This window comes from Notamacropus eugenii, chromosome 1, assembly GCF_028372415.1.
Source record: "Notamacropus eugenii isolate mMacEug1 chromosome 1, mMacEug1.pri_v2, whole genome shotgun sequence".
NCBI classification, from domain to species: Eukaryota; Metazoa; Chordata; class Mammalia; order Diprotodontia; family Macropodidae; genus Notamacropus; species Notamacropus eugenii.
The window spans coordinates 295,817,778-295,840,057 of record NC_092872.1 but is presented as its reverse complement, the minus strand read 5'-3'; the positions used below and the strand labels follow the sequence as shown (position 1 = coordinate 295,840,057).

At 36.2% G+C, this 22,280-nt stretch overlaps 1 protein-coding gene across 6 annotated transcripts in view; it reads left to right on the top strand.

Annotated features, from left to right (window-relative positions):
* PCNX1 (pecanex 1) overlaps positions 1-22,280 on the top strand; it is a 242,677-nt gene that overhangs the window by 189,396 nt on the left and 31,001 nt on the right. For all 6 annotated transcript variants that reach the window (XM_072629242.1, XM_072629241.1, XM_072629239.1 and 3 more), the window contains 4 exons: positions 3,499-3,752; positions 10,204-10,434; positions 11,211-11,311; positions 17,729-17,879. In XM_072629242.1, coding sequence (XP_072485343.1) covers positions 3,499-3,752; positions 10,204-10,434; positions 11,211-11,311; positions 17,729-17,879 — 737 coding nt within the window. The remainder of the gene's footprint in view (positions 1-3,498; positions 3,753-10,203; positions 10,435-11,210; positions 11,312-17,728; positions 17,880-22,280) is intronic.

Here is a 22,280-nt window from a genome sequence, read left to right as displayed (position 1 = left end):
CCAGCCTGTAAAAAAAATATCTCTAAGCAAATTCTGGTGCTGCAGAACCCACAGAATGATGGAGTGAAGCAAATCTGTAGCCCAAAACAGCCTGGAAGGTCACCGGGAAATACCTTTCGTGCCATGGTGCAGTCCAGTGGGAGCCACGCCAGCACAGAAAGAACCTGAGCAGGTCTTGGGGAGACTTAATCTTTCTCACCTGTGGCAGTTTCCAGACTTCAGGACCCCAGAACACCAAGGACAATTTGGAAGGTCAGTGGAAAAAGCCTGTGGGACCAGTGCAGGAGAGTGGAGTGGTCTGGCCCCAGCCACAGGGCAGCTGAGAGGGGAGGGGACGAAGGAAGGAGCAGCAGCCACAGCAGCAGCAAGGGCAGAGACAGCAACTGTTTCTGGAGCTCTAGGCCCCACAGATTGTGGGAGGATCGAGCAGCTGACAGTATACCCCCCTGTCTCCACTGGAAGCAGAGAACTACCTTGACAGAGAGATCGAAAGTCAAGTAAATGGCTGGGGAAATGAGCAAAATACAGAAAAAGAATCAGACTATAGAATCTTACTTTGGTGACTAGGAGGACCAAAGCATGCAAACAGAAGAAAACAAAGTTAAAGGACCACCATCAAAATTGGTCTCAGGCCATGGAAGAGTTCAAAAAGGATTTTGAAAATCAAATAAGAGAAGCAGAGCAAAAATTGGGAAGAGAAATGAGAGTGATGCAAGAAAATCATGATAAGCGAGTCAAAAGCTTGCTAAAGGAGACCCCAAAAAATGCTAAAGAAAATGATGCTTTAAAAATATAGACTAACCCAAATGGCAAAAGAAATCCAAAAAGCCAATGAGGAAAAAGAATGCCCTAAAAAGCAGAGTTGGCCAGATGGAAAAGGAGATCCAACAGCTCGCTGAAGAAAATAATTCTTTAAAGATTAGAATGGAGCAGATGGAAACTAATGACTATGAAAAATCAAGAAATTATAAAACAAAACCAAAGGAATGAATAAAGAGCAGACAATGTGAAATAATCTCATTGGAAAAACAACTGACCTGGAAAATAGATCCAGGAGAGCTAATTTAAAAATTATGTGACTACCTGAAAGCCATGATCAAAAAAAGAGCCTAGACATCATCTTTCATGCAAGTATCAAGGAAAACTGCCCTGATATTCTAGAACCAGAGGATAAAATAAATATTGAAAGAATTCACTGATCACCTCCTTAAGGAGATCCCAAAAGAAAAATTCTTAGGGATATTTTAGCCAAATTCCAGAGCTCTCAAGTCAAGGAGAAAATATTGCAAGCAGTTAGAAAGAAACAATTTGAGTATTGTGGAAATACAGTCAGGATAACACAAGCAGCTTCTACATTAAGGGATAACAGGGCTTGGAATATGATATTCCAGCAGTCAAAGGAACTAGGATTAAAACCAAGAATCACATATCCAGCAAAACTGAGTATAATACTTCAGGGGAAAAAATGGTCATTCAATGAAATAGAGGACTTTCAAGCATTCTTGATGAAGAGACGAGAGCTGAATAGAAAATTTGACTTTCAAACACAAGAATCAAGAGCAGCATGAAAAGAAGGAAAGAGAAATCATAAGGGGCTTACTAAAGTTGAACTGTTTACCTTCCTACGTGGAAAGATAATATTTGTAACTCTTGAGACTTTTCTCAGGATTTGGGTAATTGGAAGGATTATATACATATTGACAGAGGCCGTAGGGTGAGTTGAATAGGAAGGGAAGAGATCTAAAAAAATAAGAGGAATATACTGGGAGGAGAAAGGGAGAAATGGAATGAGGCAAATTATCTCTCATGAAAGAGGCAAGAAAAAGCTTTTTCAATGGAGGGGAAAAGGGGGAAGTAAGAGGGAAAAAGTGAAGCTTACTCTCATCACATTTGGCTTAAGGAGGAAATAACATGCACACTCAATTTGGTATGAAAACCTATCTTACACTACAGGAGAGTAGGGGAGAAGGGGATAAGTGAGGTGTGAGAGGGATGATAGAAGGGAGGGCAAATGGGAGGAGGGGGTAATTAGAAGCAAACACTTTTGGGGAGGGACAAGGTCAAAAGAGAGAATAGAATAAATAGGGGGCAGGATAGGATAAAGGGGACTTATAGTTAGTCTTTCACAATATGACTTTTATGGAAGTCTTTTTCTTAATTACACATGTATAACCTATATTGAATTGCTTGCCTTCTCAGTGGGGATGGGTGGGGAGGGAGGAAGGGAGAGAAGTTAGAACTCAAAGTTTTAAAAACGAATATTAAAAATAGTTTTTACATGCAATGGGGAAATAACAAATACAGGTAATGGGATATAGAAATCTATCTTGCCCTACTAGAAAAAAAAGAGAAGATGGGGATAAGGGAAGGGATGGGGTGTGATGGAAGTGAGGACAGATTGAGGGAAGGGGTAATCAGAATGCACGATGTCTTGGAGTGTGGGAGGGGAGAGATGGGAAGAAAATTTGTAACTCAAAATTCTGTGGAAACTAAAAATCAATAAATAAATAATTTTTTAAAAATGAGTTAAAGGAGCAAAGTGTAGGCAGTGCAAAGGTGCTTAACCTGGAAATATACTGAGCATGATTGGAGGTCCTGGGAAGGACAAATAATAAGTGGGGTTAGCGTTTGAAAGGCATTGAGAAAGATAGAATGATATAAAAGATTATGATCAGTTAGAAGAAGTTCAGAGTTGATGAACGTCGACAGGGAACATTTGTGAATAATGACAAGATCAAAGTCATGACTTACTATGTAGGTGAGGTAGAGTGGAAGGTGTAAGTCAAAGGAACCAAGTAGATAGAGGAACTGGGAAGTGATTGTGTTTGTGTGTACATCAGTTTGCTTGTTGAGGTTCCCTACTTTGATGGCAAGAATTGCCACACTCAAGATAAATATACTGAACTAGGCACTGAGCTCATTGAGAAAAGAGGGAGAAGAACCTGTGGATTGGTAGCTCCCAGGATCTGGGTCAGATGATAAATTTGTTTGTGGTAGAGAGAGCCTACATCTTACATTGGGAAGCAAGGAGTACTTCAGTTCCTTCCCCCACAGTGAATTAGGATATGAGAGAAAGGATTCCCTCAAGATTAGGTTCTCAGCTCAAATGTTTGGTATGCACATACCCTAACTGTCTGGAACTTTTGCCTATTCCAAATAAGTCATTTCCTCCATGATGTGAATGGTGACCACACCTCTTAATTATATTTCTTTTAAACTAAGTTTATTAGTCTAGATTTGGGGACAATAAGGGAAAATGACTGGATTTTTATATAACAGAGGAAATTTAACAAAAAAACCAAAGTTCTGCTGAATGTAGTCCGCACGCAAATTATCAGCAATTGGCTTTAATTGAATTTTTGTCACCAACATAAACTATATTCCTTAAGGTGATATAAAATTTCAGGATTTTTGGAGTCCTTTTATTTTGGTTTTATTCCTTGATATTTTCTATTTATCCACTTCATTTTTTTCCTTTGTACTGATCTTTTTTTAAAGGTACTTACTGCCAACAACGAGAAGTAGAAGCCATTACTGAAGGAGTAGATGAAGATGATGGCTTTTGTTGCTGTGAACCTGGTCATCTTCCCCACATGCTCTCCTTCAATGCTGCATTTAGTCAGCGCTGGCTAGCTTGGGAGGTTCTTGTCACCAAGTATGTTCTGGAAGGCTACAGCATCACTGACAATAGTGCAGCTTCTATGCTGCAAGTGTTTGATCTTCGGAAAATACTCACCACATATTATGTTAAAGTAAGGGATTCGAAACTAAGATCTGATAGTTTAAAATATAAATGATCTCTGATATTCCAAAGCAGTTAGCAAAATGTACTTATTACAAAGTCACATTATTCCTTTCTTCAGTAATAATTAATTGAACGATACAGTATTAAAGATAGGCAGTAAATAATGGCCATCTCTTCAGTTAGTTATGTATTTTACAAAAATTCGGTTTGCAAAAATGTATTTGGTCTCTCATTTAGAAAGCTACACAAAGTTCAGATGATTAAAACAAGATAAACCTTTAGCAGTTTTTCATGCCTTCCTAAGATTGTGTGGGTGCTTTGCCAGATATATTATAAAATCATATTATCCAAGTTAAAATGGGTTCTTACTTCAGCAAGTTATTCCTTCCTAACTGATTCACTATTTTATTCTCCTCAGAAGCTATTACAAACTTCCTTAAGCCTCCCACATCTCATTTCTCACAATTCAGCTAAGGATCTCCCCTCTTACTGTACTGAGAAAGCTGAGACCATTCACTGTGAGCTCCCTCTACTACCCTTGTATTCATCTCAAAACCCCTTAACATCACCTCCTACCCTCTCCTTTCCCTAGTGTCTGATAAGGAGGTGGACTTTCTTGCCAAGGCTAACTCTTTTCTATGTGTGTGTAATGCCATCCTGTTCTTCTTGGCCCCCGTCTAAATCCTCCTACACTCCCTAGTTGTCTTCAGCATCTCCCAATATTCTGCTTCCTTCATAACTTCCTTCAAACACAACCAGTTCTCTATCCTTAAAAAATATTTTTTAAACTATTCCCTCAAGTTACTGAACTAAATCTCTCCTCCCTTTTCCAAACTCTGAAAAAAAACTGTCTATTCTTGGGGTATTCCCTTTTTTTAAAAATTTGTTTTGTTGTATTCCTTCTTGGTGACACGATCAGTTCTTGTGTGTTTGATTAACAGAACTGTAAATCCAGCCCTAGTCATTCCCTTGAGCTTCAGTCCCATATAAATAACTGCCTCTTAGACATTTCAAAGTAGATATCCCAGAGAAATCTCAAACTCAATATATCTAAAACAGAATTAATTATCTTTTCCACCATATCTACTCCTCTTCCAAATTTCCCTGTTTCTGAAAGTACCACCATTCCTTCAGAGAAATGTTGGAATGGTAAAAGGAACAGGCTTTTGTAACAATTTGGATGGGGTGGGTTAGGGCATGTGTGAGAAATGGTGAGGAATCAAGAATGATACCTACGTTGTGAGCCTGAGAGACTAGGAGGATGGTATTGCCTTTGATAGTAATAGAGAAGTTTAGAGTGGGGAAGAATTTTGGATGAAAGATTATTAGTTTATTTGTTTTTTAATATATCACATTTAACTTACCTGTTGGACAGAAAGTTTAGATATTGGAAAGACAGTTGAAGATGCAAAACTTAAGTGTTAGCTGAAAGGTTGGGGCAGGATAGGTAAATTTAAGAATCATCATCCTAGAGATGGTAATTAAATCCATGGGAGCTGATAAGCTCACCATGTGAAGTGTAGTATAGAGAGAGAAAAGAAGGCAACCCAGGACAGAACCATGTTGGACACTTACAGTTAGAGGGTATGACCTGAATGAGGATCCAGCTGAGAAAGCTGAAAATGAGTAGTCAGATAGGATGAATGAGAACTAGGAGAGAGAAGTGTCTCATAAAACTAGAGAGAAGAGAATATCAAGGCAGAGAGCTAAGGAGAGGTCAGGAGAAATGAGGACAGAATAGGTCATTGAATTTGGCAATTAAAAGAATGTAAGTCCAATTCATTCTGTCCTCTACACTAAGGCAGCTTTGTAACTACCTTACTCAGAGGCTCTGTGTTGCTTCTAAAAGGAAATACAAACTCCTGTTTAGCTTTCCTTTTTAAAAATTGTATTGTTACTATTGTGCTGTAAGAAATGATGAGCAGAGTGATTGCAGAAAAACCTGGACTTACATGAATTGTTGCTAAGTGAAGTTGAGGGGGTGCTTGGGTGCCTGTGCTTGGACCCCAATTCTAAAATCACATTTCTCTCTAAAAATCACATTTCTCCCTAGCCTCAAAACACTAACCCAGGCAATTTCTCCACAACCCAAGAACAGCCTGCCCCAGAAAAAAACATTATCTGTCTTCCTGCTAGTAGCCAGCTGTACCCATAGAATTTATTAGTTTGATCCAACTATGTACTGGCTGAACTGACTGTGTACTGGGTCATAACGACATTTACTACTCATTGACCAATTATATGTATCCTAGACTTAGACATACTATATATTCTTACATTTATCTTGTCTAACAAGACATTGATGACAGCAGCCTGGTATTACTTAGTCAGTCCTTACTGTTAGTTGACTTAGTGACTTTTCAGGCCTAAAAGCAAACTTCCTGCCCCTCCACTCCACTCCGCTTGGGCTCTCTCCTGATGAACTCTAGGTAAAATACCTGCGTGTAGATGTTAAAAGTGCATGTTGCTTTAAGAACTAACAGCTGTTTAATGACTCCCTAATCCTGCCCTGAATCATCTAATCAGCAGACTTGGCACATGTTATACTATAGGATATACTATATAAACTTTACTTGTACCCCATCCAAATCACAGATTCCTTAAGAACCCTTACCCATGGAAAAGCGTAATAAATCTTTACCTTGAATTCAAGAATGCTTGAGTCCTCAAACCCACAACCTGCCCTTGTACTCTGGTCTTTGGGGAATTTCAGAATTTCATCCATCTCATCCCCCTTCCCAGCCCTCATCAAAGTGAGTAGAATCGGAAAACACTATACACAGCAACAGCAACATCATGTGATGATTAGCTATGATAGACTTAGCTCTTCTCAGCAATACAATGATCCAAAAAACTTGTGATAGAAAATGCTGATGACATCCAAAAAAAGAACTATGTATGGAGTCTGAATGCAGATCAAAGTATATGCTGTTTTCCTTTTTTTTTCTTTCTCGTTTTTCCTTTTCTGATTTTTCTTTCAAAGCATGACTAATGTGGGAATGTGTTTAATATGAATGTACATGTATGGCCTATATCAAATAGCGTGCTGTCTTGGAAAGTGGGGAGGGAAGGAGAAAAATGTGGAGCTCAAAATTTTACAAAAATGAATGTTGAAAGCTATCTGTACGTGTAATTGGAAAAAATACTATAAAGAAAAGAATGTATTATTTATTTTTAACATTCCCCCTTTCTTATTTAAATTTTGAGTTTCCAATTTTCTCCCTTCCTTTACCTCCTCTGTCACTCATTCATAAGGCAAAGAATAACAAAGTGAAATCATGCAAAATGTATTTCCATATTCACCCTGTTGCAAAAAGAGAAAAGCAAGAAAAATTAAGTGGAAAAATTATATTTCACTTTGCATCCAGTTTATCTGTTCTGTATATGTTGTTAGCATTTTCGTGTATAGCATTTTTCATCATGAATCCTTTGGAACTGTCTTGGATCATTGTATTGATCAGAGTAGTCTTTCACAGTTGAACATCATTATAATATGGTTTTTATTGTGTGCAGTCATTCACTGGTTCTGCTCACTTCACTTTATATAAGTTGTATATATCTTCCCATATTCTTCACAATTGAACTTTGTTACAATATCACTCTTGCTGTGTATAGTGGTCTCTTGATTCTGCTTACTTTGCATCAATTCATATAGGTCTTCTCAGGTTTTTCTGAAACCATCATGCTCATTTCTTTTTTTATTCTAACTTATTTATTTATTTTTAGTTTTCAACATTCATTTCCACAAGATTTTGAGTTGCAGACTTGATCCTCATCTCTCCCCTCTGCCTACCCCAAGACAGCATGCATTCTGACTACCCCTTCCCCTAATCTGCCCTCTCTTCTAGCACACCCTTCTCTTCCTTTCCATTGAAAAAGCTTTTTCTTGCCTCTTTTATGTGAGAGATAATTTGCCCCATTCTATTTTTCCCTTTCTCCTCCCAATATATTCCTCTCACCCCTTAATTTTATTTTTTTTAGATACCATCCCTTCCTATTCAACTCACCATGTGCTCTCTGTCTATATGTATATGATCCCTTCAACTACCCTAGTACTGAGAAAAGTTTCTAGAGTTATAAATAGTATCTTTCCATGTAGGAATGTAAACAGTTCAACTTTAGTAAGTCCCTTATGATTTCACTTTGCTGTTTACCCTTTCATGCTTCTCTTGATTCTTGTGTTTGAAAGACAGATTTTCTATTCAGCTCTGGTCTCTTCTGGTCTATTTCGTTGAATGACCATTTTTTCCCCTGAAGTATTATACTCAGTTTTGCTGGGTAGGTGATCCTTGGTTTTAATCCTAGTTCCTTTGACTTCTGAAATATCATATTCCAAGCCCTGTTATCTCTTAATATAGAAGCTACTAGATCTTGTGTTATCCTGATTGTATTTCCACAATACTCAAATTGTTTCTTTCTGACTGCTTGCAATATTTTCTCCTTAATCTGGGAGCTCTAGAATTTGGCTACGGTGTTCGTAGGAGTTTTCCTTTTGGGATCTCTTTCAGGAATCCCTCCACCTTATTAATTTTGGCATAATGAGTTACTATTGCTAAGTTTCTGATGATGAGACACTCAGGACTTAGCTAAGCTTGTCTTCAGTTAATAGATAACATCAGGTCCAGGCTCATATTAGTATTCAGAGTTGGTATTAATTGCTTATGTTTATACTATAAGCCCATGATCACCTCTCACTATAATGAAATATGAAAAAAGGATTTTAGTAGAGCATTTCAAATAATGATAACATACCTATTTGTGAGCATTATCCCTATTATCCATTGCTGTGTTTCGGCATTTATTTAAAAAATAAAACTTGAGGGTGTTTTTTTTAATCCTCTCCTCTCATGGCTTTTATGACTCTGTTTTGAAGTCAGTAAGTATATTTTAAATGCCTGCTATGTGCCAGACACTGTGCTAAGGGCTGGAGATAAAAAAACAAAAACCAGTCCCTGTCCTCAGATTCACAGTCTTGTGATAGACAGGGATAACAGTATACAGCCACATACAGACGATACATGCAGGACACATTCAAAATAATCTTAGATGGAATTCACTAGCATTTAGGAAAAGGCTTCTTATAGAAGATAGGATTTTATTTGTGACCTGAAGGAAGTCATAGAAACCAGGAAACAGACATGAGGAGGGAGAACATGGGGGACACCCAGTGAAAATGTGCAGAACTGGGAGTTGGAGTTGGAGAAATAGCAGCAAGGAGGCTAGTGCTGCTGGTGGTAGAGTATGGAGGGATGAGGGGTATAAAATGTCAGACAACTGGAAAGGTAGAAAGCTATAATGCTGAATTGTAGAATATGTGGAGGAGAGTAAGGTGTAGAAAGATTTGAAAGGTAAAAGAAGGGATTCACTCTTGGCTTTCTTCCTACTTCTTTTACTATTCTTTCTCAGTCTCCTTTGCTTGATTATCATCCTAATTTCCCAGGGCTCTGTCCTGAGGGCTCTTTTATCCCTCCACACTTCTCCTTTCATGATCTCATTAATTCCCAGAGGTTTAATTATTATCACTCTATAGCTGTTCTCTAGATCTGTATGTCCTTAATTCCAGTCCTACATCACCAATTCCCTGTTGGATGATTCCATCTGCTTGGTTTATACATAGCTTAAATATATCTCAAACTGTTCCCCCCAATCCAACTTCCTCCAAACTATTTCTACAGCAGATATCACCATCCTTTTAGTCACCCAGGTGACTAAAAAGAGCCTTGGCTCTTTCCTGCAGCTGCCTATATCCACTTAGCTATCAAGTCGTGTCAATTCTGTTTCCTCAGCATCCCTCTCATTCATCACCTTCTCTCCACTCACACAGCCTACACCATAGTTCAGGCCATTTTAAAGTTACCTATTTAATTGGTCCTTCTACTTCCAATCTTATTCTCTTTCCAATCCTTCTTCCATATAGGTACCAGATTGACATTTCTAAGACACAGGTCTGAGCATGTCACTTACTTACTAATCTCTTGCCTTTGGTGTTAGCTTGGTATTTTAATGTCTTTATGTCATGGCCTCCACTTACCTTTCCATGTATATTTCATATTACTTTTCCTTCTGCATTCTTAGGTCTAATCAAACTCGACTGTTGGCTATACCCTGTCATTGACATTCTATCACTTGTCACCATGCCTTTGCACAGCTGTTTCCCCTATGTCTAGAACACAGATTATGTGCCACCTCCTACTGAAGACTTTTTTCTGATCCTCTCCTGTTGTTGGTGTTCTCTCAACCTTTTGAAATTATTTTTTATTGACTCATCTAGTGTACATGTTGCATTTCCTCCCTCCTTCCCACCTAAAGAATGTAAACTTTTTAATGGTAGTCTTTTTATCTTCAGTGCTTAGAGAAATGCTTTTGCACATGGTGGATACTTAATGTCTTCATGTATTTTTTGCATTTTAAGGCATTTTTTGCTGTGTTACAACCTTTTTGTTGTTGTTGCAATTTAGGGTATCATCTATTATGTTACAACCTCCTCCAAACTAGAGGAATGGCTGGCCAATGAGACAATGCAGGAAGGACTACGCCTGTGTGCTGACCGCAATTATGTTGATGTGGACCCTACATTTAATCCAAATATTGATGAAGATTATGATCATCGGCTAGCAGGCATATCCAGAGAGAGTTTCTGTGTGATTTACCTCAATTGGATTGAATATTGCTGTTCTCGAAGAGCAAAAGTAGGTGTGATGGAGTATGCTTTGCACCCTCCTATCCAGGTTTCTCTCCTGTGTATTGCTTACACGAATTTGTTAAAATATGCCTGAAATTAAGTTGGATTTATAGCTAATCACCTTTTAGGGTATTTTCCTCATGGACCCTGTATACTTGATTATTAAAGGAGTTGAATACAACTTCACATCCATGAGAAAAATTAGAATATCTTACCTATTGTTTCTTGGAAGTATTTTATTGAATAATTAAATGCCAGTTTTTTTCTAAGAATGTGATAAAATAATCTATTCTACATGCATATTATAGTTGGTCGTGTGTACAGTAAAAGTGAAATGTACAGTTAAATATACTTCCATTGTCTTACCTGGTGATAGATAAATTGGCTTTATATCATCTAAAACTGCTTGCATAAACTAGGCTTTCTCAATAATCCCTGTTGTAGTAAAAATATATTCACCTATTCTTAGAATGAATATTTCTATTGGGAAAAATTGATTTCAAAAGTTTCCACTTATTCAGTTATAAGACAAAGATTTTTACTGTATTATATTTTTATAGAAGCAGATTAAATCATAGGATCCCAAAATATTCATGGCTTATGTTAATAATTCACCTTCTCTTAGGAATAAGTTTGTTTTTATTTGAAGATGAAGCCAAACAATTAATGAGAATTCCATTTGTTATTTTACATCCTTTTCTACTTAACAGTATTCTTTCCCTTCAGCCTGAGTTACTATTAGGTAATGATTCATTCTCTAACATTTTTTCACTTGTTCCAAAGCCACTGGATGCAGATAAAGATTCCTCTTTAGTAACTCTTTGTTATGGACTCTGCGTTCTGGGGCGAAGAGCTTTAGGCACTGCTGCCCACCATATGTCCAGGTAAGAAATGCCTTTTTTTTCTTTTAGATGACAGTGAGATAGATTATATGTGAATATCATTTTTTTATGAATGTATATTTCTTACAGAAATCTCTTTACCATTTTTATTAATGTAAATACTGTAGCTAGAAAGAGTTAACATTCATATGACTTATGAAAATGATGCTAAAGGTATGGTCAAAGGTTTAGTGCTAGATAAGAATTTTTTTTAATTAAATAATCATAGTATGACATTTATTTATCCAATTCATTGTGCAGTACAGTATAACAACATTATAAGACTAATTATAATTTTTCTTTAGTAAGTGTTCTCTTGTTTTAAAATAAATTTAAACCTTTGTTTCTTATTCTTTAGGTAAACTAAAACCACCATTTTATCAATAGAAATTTTTGAAGCGTGATTTACTTTGCACCTCAAAATAAAATGGCAGTTTTAATTCGTTTCTGTAGCTGTAGCATTGGTATTTGTAAAATAAAGGACTGATTGTGTCATTCCCTTAATCAAAAATCTTTGGGGACTCCTGTCTGTTCTAGACTAAAATGGGAACTTTTCACTGTCACTTAAAGTCCTCCACAATTTGTCTCTCACATTTCCAGACATTTCATATAACTTGCCTTCATGTACACTACATCCATGCTACACCAGGCTATTTGTGGTTTCTCAAAATTGGCCCGCCGTGTCCCACCTGTGCTTTTGCACAGGCTCTCCCCTATGCTTATCATGCTCTCTTTTTCTATTGTTTTATTTATTTTATTTTTAACTTATGGAATAAAATATACATTTCTATAACATGTAACTATAAGATTGCACGTGAAACTTTGAAACTCTTATGTAAAACTTGCCATTGCTTTTAAATATGTAATAAAGTTATCATGTAAATTTCTCCCCCCCCCCCCCCCTTTCCAAATGGTACTTTCTTTAATCATCTGTACTTCTTAGCCTTCCTGCTATCGTTAAAGACTTCGCTCAGGTGTCACTTCCCTTTTGAGGCTCGTTGCCGATTCCTCACTTTATCCTCTCCCCACCCCCCTCTTCATAATGCCCTCTCCCTCTGGCATGCAGAAACGTGAAGGATCTGTTATTTCCATAGTATGAATAATTCCTCCCACCAATGCTGATCACAACCCATCTAAGATTTAGAGAAATCCTAGGCTGTTGTCTGAGACACATTGAGGCTGTGACATGCAGGCCTATATAAATAATAAGTGTAGAGACAGGATTTAGCCCCAGGTCTTCCTGACTCCTAGCCTAGCCCTCTATCCACTTTGCTATTATGTCTCTACTTTTCCTGATATTAGTTTTTATTTATTCCCTGTGTATATGTTGTTATATAAACTCCTTAAGAGAGAGGTTGACAACTAGCATTTACATAGTGCTGCAGAGTTTGAAAACAGCTTTACAAATATTATCTCATTTGATCCTCACAACAGCCCTATGAAGTAGGTGCTATTTTTACTACTCTCATTTTGCAGATGAGACAACTGAGACAGACAGAGGTTAAGTGACTTGCCCAGGATCACATAGTTGTTAAATGTTGGAGGTAGAATTTGGAATTCAGGTCTTCCTTACTCCAAATCAAGTTTTGTTAATACTACTTATGATAATTTATAGTTTAATCAACCAGATATACAAGTTTAATTCTCTACCATCCTTTGCTTGGGACTCTACCAAGAAATGAAAGTTTTTCTTTAAACAGAAGCCAAGGTTAAAAATTAACACCAGCCCCAATCAAAAGGGAGATAAAAAATGAGAAGAGAGCAGAAGTAAGAGACTGGATGGAATGAAAGAAGGCCACCCCTCCAGGACCAGGCTTGAAACTAGGATCCTCTTCATTTATTACTTTACTCAGAATGTGGAGATTGCATGAGAAAATATACAGATGAATACCTTGTAGATTTTCATTAGGATTTTTTTGAATCTCCCTCTCTCCACTAAAATTGACATACCCCATGTAATTATTGTTGGAACATTTTCTAACTTCTCTTCCCTCCCCTCTCTGTACCATAGCCACCCCTATCCCTTAATATATATTCTGAATCATAAGGACAGCAAAAAGATCCAGACTTCAAACTGTTACACACAGAAATACTTTTCTGCATGTTTCTGCCCCAAAGATAATATCCTTGCACGTACAAATAAAAGTTTGTTGAAATAAATATAGAGTATCAAGTATATTTGCACTAAACTTATTTCTCTTTACCTTAGAACATAGGCATTGTTCCACAGTCCTGGAGTTTCTTCTTTTAATCTTTTCATTCAACAAACATTTATTATTCTCTGTATACCTTGGGGCCCTTCCTTTAGTTCCTAGGTTACATAAAAGCTTTCTGGAGTTAATATATAATTATTTGGCTTTTCTGTTTATTTTGTTTCATTTACTTATATCAAAGGCTGTGTCGCTGAGTGGATAGAGGGTTGGCCTCAGAAATAGGAAGACCTAGGTCCAGGTCTTGTTTTGTCCCTGACACATATTATCCATGTGTGAACCTCAACTAGTCAATTAACCTCTCAGTATTCTCTTTAAGACTAAATTTTAATGGTAACTCTTTAACACTTAAGTAAAGAAAATACTGTCCTGCATTAGTGGAGTTTGCTCATCTTGGAGCTATCCTATAACAGTGAAATCACAGGTCCAGTTCCTAGTCCTATTTCCTTACATAAATCAAAATAAAATAGTAAAAATATAATATAACAAGGTTAGTAGGAATACCCCTCAATGATAACTGGGTTACTTGGGTTCCTGTCCTCATATGTTGGTCACCCCTCAGTCTTCTGTTTGGTTCATTTTCACATTTAATCATGTCATCTTGAGGACTAGGGTTATCCAGGAGTATGCTCGTGTAGCGCTTTTGTTTAATAAAATTTCAACGTCTCCCAATCAATTAAGCTCAGATCCCCCTTTCCTGTGCTTAATAGTATTAATTTAATGAACCTCCTATTTGAATAGCAGTTGCTCATTTTTATATATTAAATCCCTTAATTTCCTAGGATTAAATTAATATCATAGTTAATGAACATACAATTTGTTAACAATAAAATCAATAATAAAACAAACAGATAATTCTTTACAATATTTTAGTTGTAAGAATAATCACAATCAGAATCTACTCCAAATCTCACTGTAATGCAGGAGTATTATCTTCCTTTCTGAAACCAGAGTCTCACACCATTTAGTTTACTCAGCATATCAAAATTTCTTTCCAAGAATCTGCCCCAGCTTCTTAACATGATAAAAGAAATATCTCTATCTTTTTTTCTCTCTCATCTCACTCTTCCCAGTTTCTCATAGATCCTCATATATTAACACTGCAGTAGCGCACATTCTCCTTAACTCCATAGGAATTAGAACCTCACAGATTTACAGATTACTAACTCTCTCTCAATGAGAAAGTAAGAGTCTTCATAACTTCCATAGGAGAGACTTTTAAAATAGGAATTATAGTAGGAATAAGTATAGAGTGGTTAAAATTTCTCCTGTAAGGTAATATAAAAGAATTATTTAAAAATTACTCTTCTCTTTCAAAAGTTGATTACCACCTTCTTCAGATCAAATGATTAACAAAATGTAAGCTGGAACAAATCGCTTACCTCAGAACCTACTCAGCTTTATTACTGTGTTCCTTTACTTTTTTCTCCTTTTTCTTTTTTCTCCTGTCTCTTCCTCTCTCTGCCTTTCTTCTCTTCATATATCTTTCCCTCTTCCCATTCAGATTGATTTATATTTATCAATATCTCTCCTCTGTCATTCTCTTTTCCCTTCCATTTTCTCCTTCTTTACCATTCCCCCTTTATCTCCTCTCTTTCACTTCTAATACCTTCCCACATTATTAGATCTGAAATATATTTTTACTTTTTGTTCTTGTTGAGTACAATTTTATGATTACTTTTCCTAATTTAAAAATTGAGCAAATTGAATATTTTGTGCTACTTCTAATGAAGAAAAAATAAGTTAAATTGTTGTTCTGTATGTGGGCATTAATTGATTATTTTTCCCCATGATCAATGAGAAAGAGAGAAAGGAAGAAAGAGAGAGACATAAAGAAACTAAGAAATCACTGATTAAATGCCAGGCATTGTACTAAACCGTACAGCAGCATTTAAAGACATCTCATTTGATCCTCACAACAGTCCCAGAAGGTAGATGCAGTTTTGATGTCCATTTTATAGTTATGGAAACTGAGGCAGACAGTTTAACTGACTTGTCCAGGTCACATAGCTAGTAAGTATCTGAGGCCATGTTTGAATTCAGGTTTTCTTGATTCTAGGCCCAGTGCTCTATGTACTGTGCCATCTAGCTGCTAGATGGAAAAAGTTTCCCTACAAAGAAATTATTTTAAATATTATAAATTTTTGTAGCATTATAATATCTTTCTATTCTTTGAAACTTTCCCAGATCCTCTTAGCTAGAAATAGTTTTTCCCCATCCAGTCTTTAATCTTGGCCACTTTGAATCCTTTTATACAACTTGATCATATTGTAACTAGTATTATGGTTTTGTGAATATATTTTATCTTCTCTCTTCTCAGTTCTCTCATTAGAATATAAGCTCTTTGAGCTCTGAAATGGTCATATTTTCTTTGTTTCTTCAGTGGTGCTTAATAAATATAATGAAAAAGTAGGTACTTAATAAATTGTTGAATGTTTGAAATAAATAAAGATTAAATAAGGAATAAGATTAAAGACGGTTTTTAAAAATCATCAGCCCATAAAATTGGGGCAGTTATTTAAATAATGATTTGAAAAAAATCTGGAAGGTTTCTTGGACTGCACACTCAGTATGAGTCAACAGGATATTAGGATGCTCAAGAAAACTAGTAGGTTATTGGGCTACAAACAGAAAAGCACAGCTTCCAGGAATCAGAAAGGAATGATCCCACTGTATTTTGCCCTGGTCAGACTACATCAGACAACAACGTTTATAACGATAGTATGTGTGTGTATGTATGTTGGGGAAGAAGGGGTTGTCAGGAAAGAGCTGGTCTAGTAAATGGGATTTAGGGTGAGCTTTTAGGAAAACTAGGGATTCCAAGAGGCCAAAGTGAAGATGATTTTTGTTGCAGTAATGGGAAACAGATATCCTGTGCAAATATGCACACGGGTGAAATATCATGTGTCCAAAAAAAAAAAAAACAAAAAACAAGTAGACCTGTCTGGCTAGTCAAAACTACTTAAAGGGGAATAATATATGTATAATAAACTTGAAAAAGTGGGTAGGGGCAATATTTTGAAATATTTTAAATGTCAAACAGACAACTGCTTCTTGAAGTCAATAAGGAGCCACTGGAGTATCTTAACCAAGGGAGGACACAGACCTGTGCTTTAGGAATATCTCTTTGGCAGTTGTGTGAGGGGATGTTTTGGCAAGGAGAGAGATTCACTACACATCTGGAGTGTGGTGTTCGTTCTAGATGCCACAGTGTAGAGAAGATCTTATTAAGCTATAGAGTGACCATGGGAGGACAAGCAGGATAGGGAAGGTCCTAGAGTCCATGTCACAAAAGGAAAAGATGAAATAACTGGGGATATTTAGCCTTTAGAAGAAAAGATTTGGAGGGACACAGCTGTCTTCAAGTATTTGAAAGGCTGTCATGCAGAAGACATGGTAGCAATGGGTGAGAGTCAGAAGAGGCAGATCTGACTTCATGTGACGAAAGCTTTGTAATAATTAAAGATATTCCACATCTGTGAAATGTGTTGCTTCTGGATTTAGAGTGACTTGAAGCAGAGACTTTATAACCACTCATCAGGTATGTTGTAGGGTTATCAACTAAACAAGAGCCAGTATTATTTACATAGTTAGCCTTGGCATAGTGCTTTGAAGTTTGTCAAGTGCCTTACACATTATCTTAATTACTCCTCAAATTCAGTTCACTCCCCATTTATTCATCTTCCTATAGTTTGTTGTTTAGTTGTTTCAGTCATGTCCAATTCTTTATGACTGTATTTGGGATCTTCTTGGTAAAGATACTGGAGTGGCTTACCATTACCTTCTCCAGTTCATTTTACAGATGAGGAAATAGAGACAGGTTAAATGACTTTTCCAGCTAGTAAGTCTGGGGTCAGATTTGAACTCTTAGGTCTTTTTGACTCCAGATCCAGCCCTCTAAGCTCTGCGCCACTAGCTGCCCCGTGTCATCTTATATATTTACCTTTCATTCTACTACTTTCTATGTAAGTAACTTAAAAGAATGTAAATACATATATATTGTTTCCTCACAAACAAATATGTTTTTTAAGATAAAACAAATAGGAAAAAATAAGTTCACTATTTTTAATTATTATGCTTGATACTTTATTTCTTTTAGTCTCAACTTGGTTTGTTTTAAAAGTTACAGACATAACCAATTTTTAATTTTTATGGATATGATAAAAGAGATTTTCAAAAATATATGACTTTCTCTCTCCAATAATCATAGTAATTTGGAGTCGTTCCTGTATGGCTTACATGCCTTATTTAAGGGAGACTTCCGTATTTCTTCAATCAGAGATGAATGGATCTTTGCTGACATGGAATTACTAAGAAAAGTAGTAGTCCCTGGAATCCGCATGTCACTTAAACTTCATCAGGTAAGAAAATGAGATAGTTAAGTTAACCCTTAACCCAGTATTAAGTTAAACTCACTATTATCTGCTTTTCGGAGCTAACAGATCACTATGCAATAAAAATGTATTTCTGGCATCATAAATTCTCCCCATTACAAGTCATAATATGATTTCTGTTGTAGACAGCTTTCTCTTTTTGCCCCAAATGATTATTGAATTTTGCTAAGACTTCTTTGCCACTTACCCGAAGGCATAACTATACCATTTTTACTTAACTAATACTTTTGTAGAATGTGTCTATAAATTAAACGAAACATAATTTTTTAAAAACTTTCTCTTGAAAAAGAAAAGTCTTCCTCTCATTTGTGATGAACAATGGGGGGTCTTGAAAAATGACAAAAATGTGAAGTAATAGAATGCATTCTCTGTAGCTTCTAAGATTTTTCTTTCAGAAGTAATTTTTTCATTTGCTGTAACTGATAGTTCCACATATGGATGGTATAGTGCTAAGCAGAGGAGAACCTCTGGTTTTTTGGGTTTGTTTGGCTTTTTTTTTTTTTTTGGCATCAATTATTAGGCTAAAATTAGCACAAACAGCAGAAGGAAACTCATCTGTTGGTGAATTTTAAAAGAATAATTTGTGGCAAATCACCTGAGATCAAGGAAACCCTTAGATCTATTGCTGTAGTTCATTGAGGAACTATCTTGCTTGTTTACATTTGTATCCCTAGCATTTAGCATAGGACCTGGATTAGAGTGCTTAATAAATGGCTTCTCCCATCCCTTTCCATTAATTCATTATGTCTCTCTCCTGGATGAATGTTAGCTGACTCAAAATATGATATAACCTGCTCCCTAGGTTATTAGAACTTAGACACTCATTGAATTACAAATTTCATTTAAAATGTTAGTTGGAATAAGAACTACTTTGAATAGTCTTCCTTTAACATTCTACACAGTAATAAAAACACTATTCATAAGACCAAATACAGTATTTAAGAACCTCTAGATCATTTAAAGAACATACCACCAAATTAAGTACTGACACTTCTCATAACTCAGTTTGACAGTGTTATCAGGTCTGATCAAAGAAACCATGATATGGCTCATTAAAATGTGTCTGCTGAGCTCAGACCTCATTGTCTCTCTATTATTCTTATGAAATAAAGGTTAAATTACTCATTAAGTGATTTGACTATAGTTTAAATGTTGTAATTAAGTTGTTAACTTCATTAGTTGCTGTTAAATGCATTATTAAAATAATAAAAAAAATTTCTGTGTAAAATGGAACATTATTTTTAGGATACCAGTTAGAAATGGGGAAAGTCCATGTGGGATTTTAGGTAAATTTCACCAATTAAGGACTGTGGCCAGGAAGCAACAATGGGATTTAAAAGAGTGAAAGACTGGTAATTCAGGTTAAAACATTTTGGGGGAAAAAAATTTTAAGCAAGTTATTATTTTATTACAGATATGTACTACATGATGCAAAATTTTTTTGCAAAGCAAAATTCTCCAAATGTAAAACTTTTATCAGATTATATTATTCCTATGAAAAAATTAGTGATGTATTGCATCCCTCAATTAGTAAGAGAAGAAATGTTAAACACAGTATCTCTTAGCATCATATTTGGACTATTTTCAGTAGCCTCCTAACTGGACTCCTTGTCTTCACTCTGTGCATACTGTCTGATTAAGCTTCCTGAAGTGCTACTTTGAGTATGTCACTCTGTCACTCTAGTAAAATTTCCATTGTTTAATACTTAATAGATTAAGTCCACATTCCTTACTCTGACACTAAAGATTCTTCTACTGACCTATTCACCCATCTTTATCTCTCTTTACTCGCCTGTGCACCAACTACATTGGTGCATTTAGTATCTGCCTCTAACACATGTCCCTTTGTACCTGTACTTTTATTCATGTGCTCCTCTGTATATTCAATGCCCTATTTCAATCTTTGCCTCTTGAAATCCTAATCAATTACAGCTATGTGGTCCATGGTTTTTTTTTCTAATATGAATGAAAATACAGTGGATTGCTCTGTGTACCCCTACACTTAGAATCAACTTTCATCAGGAATGCAGTCCTGCAGTATATAGATGCCTCGGCAGTGACCCCGTTTCTAGGACCATTTGCCTCTTTTGCTCTAGTCAGCAGTACCCTTTAAAGGCAGGGCAATGCTATTAATTATGGATTAGGTCTAATGGGGGAAGTTAGAATTAGAAGGGCCTGGAACCTGTTATTCTGGAGGAAAGAGTCAAATACTAGTAACTTAGCTACAGCTAAGGAAGAAGCTTTAGCCAGCATCCAAGTGACAAGTCTTTTTCCTCATTGAGTAGGTGCTACTAAGCTAGCTTGCCAAAGACAGGTATCAGTAGTCATAAAAGCATTAAAATACTTGACTGCATTGTTGATCATGTTGAGGTCCTATGACTAAGAGTCATTGAGGCTTCATGAAGATAGAATCTAGATGACCTAACCTCACTTTCTTTTTTGACAAAGTTATTAGACTTGTAAATCAGAGGAATGCCTTAGACATAGTCTGTCTTCATTTGAAATGTCTCTCATAATATCCTCATAGAAATATGAAGAAATGTGATCTGAATAGTAGTATAGTTAGGTGGATTTGGAAGGTAACACAAAGCTAAAAGAGGTAGTTAACACAGTGGATCATAGATTTAGCATCTACAAAGACTTTAGGCTAGAATGATGGATGTAATGTAGTAAAATAAAATTTATTAAAGAATACTAAAAGTAAACTTTAAGATCAAGATGATGGGAGGGAAAAGGAGAGAGTATTTGGAAGAAAACTGGTATGAAATTATTGTGGATAAAATTATTCAAGGGAACTAAGTACTGGCTTTAAAAAGAAAAGGATCAATACAAAATGGGTCCCTGTTAGTTTTTTAAAAAAAAGTTGCTGTAAATATTTTTGTATGTGTGTTTTTCCTTGGATCTCTTTGGGATACAGACTAAATGGTATTAGTATATGCACAGTTTTTTAGCTCTTTGGATATAGTACCAAATTGTTATCCAGAATGGTTGAATCAGTTCATAATTCCACCAGCAGTTTATTAGTGTACCTATTTTCTCTTAGGCAGCTAGGTAGCACAGTGGATAGAGTGCAAGCCTTGGAGTCAGAAAGATTTATCTCAGATATTTACTAGCTATGTGACCCTGAGCAAATCATTTAACCCTACCTGCCTCAGTTTCCTCATCTGTAAAATGAGCTAGAGAAGGAACTGGCAAACCACTCTAAGCAATATCTTTGCCAAGAAAACCCCAGTTGGGATCATGGAAGAGTCAGATACAATGGCCAGTGTGGGGCAAAGGCAAAACTGGCACCCAGGACTTCTTGAACTGGAAGCTGCTCACTCCTATACTGTTCTGCCTCTGTAAGTAGTATATCACACGACTTCCCAGAAGAATGGAATAAATGAGACATTTGAGAAACAGATCATGAATGTGACACAAAAGCAGGATAATTGTAGCGATGGGGGACTTCTCTTATCTAAACATCTGTTGGATCTTTCTCTGCCAAAAGTTTGAACACCTAATAATTTCCTGGCTTCCCTTAATGATAGTCTTTAAATAGCCTTTAAAAGGTGATGGAAACAATGAAAGAAACACCTTTTCTGAACCATATTCTCACTCTGAGAGTAGAATTTATGTGGAAATGCTAATGTGGAAATAAGTCAGAGGAGTTCCCTATTCCATATTAAAATTCATCATTGTGAAAGAAAGGAAAACTGGAACTAGGCTGATGTGGACACAAGGTTTTAGATTTGAAAGGAAGGCTAGCAAGTGTCCCATAAACTAAAATTCTGTGAGGGAAGGGATGGGGAGCTCTAAATACTAATTATTCACACTTGCATAATGTTCTTAAGTTTACAAAATACTTTTCTCACAACACCTTGAATATGAAGTAGATGGTACAAGTATGTTATCCTCCATTTTACAGATGAGGAACTTGAGGAAAATAACTTTGCTCAAGGTCTCACAACTAGTGTAAACATCTGAAACAGGACTTGAATCCAGGTCTAGGAATCCAGCCTTCTTTTTTTTACTATGCTGACAAAACTGGCAAATATGATTCCAGATCTTTGCAAGATTATAGCCCCCAAGAGAGCTAGAATGCTACAGTGCTAGCCCAGAACACTAGAAAGGGAAATAAATTGAGCCAGTTTTCCAAAAAAAGGAAAGATTGGAAGCTGCAAACTAGAGGTTAGTGAATTTCAATTTCTGGCAAAATTCTAGAGTGTATTATTAGAGGAATATTTAGGGAACATCTACAAACAAAATCAGCGTGATAACACTTCATCAGCAGCAACTGGCTATACCTTTCTAACCTCAGTTTATTTTTGACAGAGATTCTGGATTGTTAGAGACAGGATACCATAATCTATAGAGAGTCACTAGGCT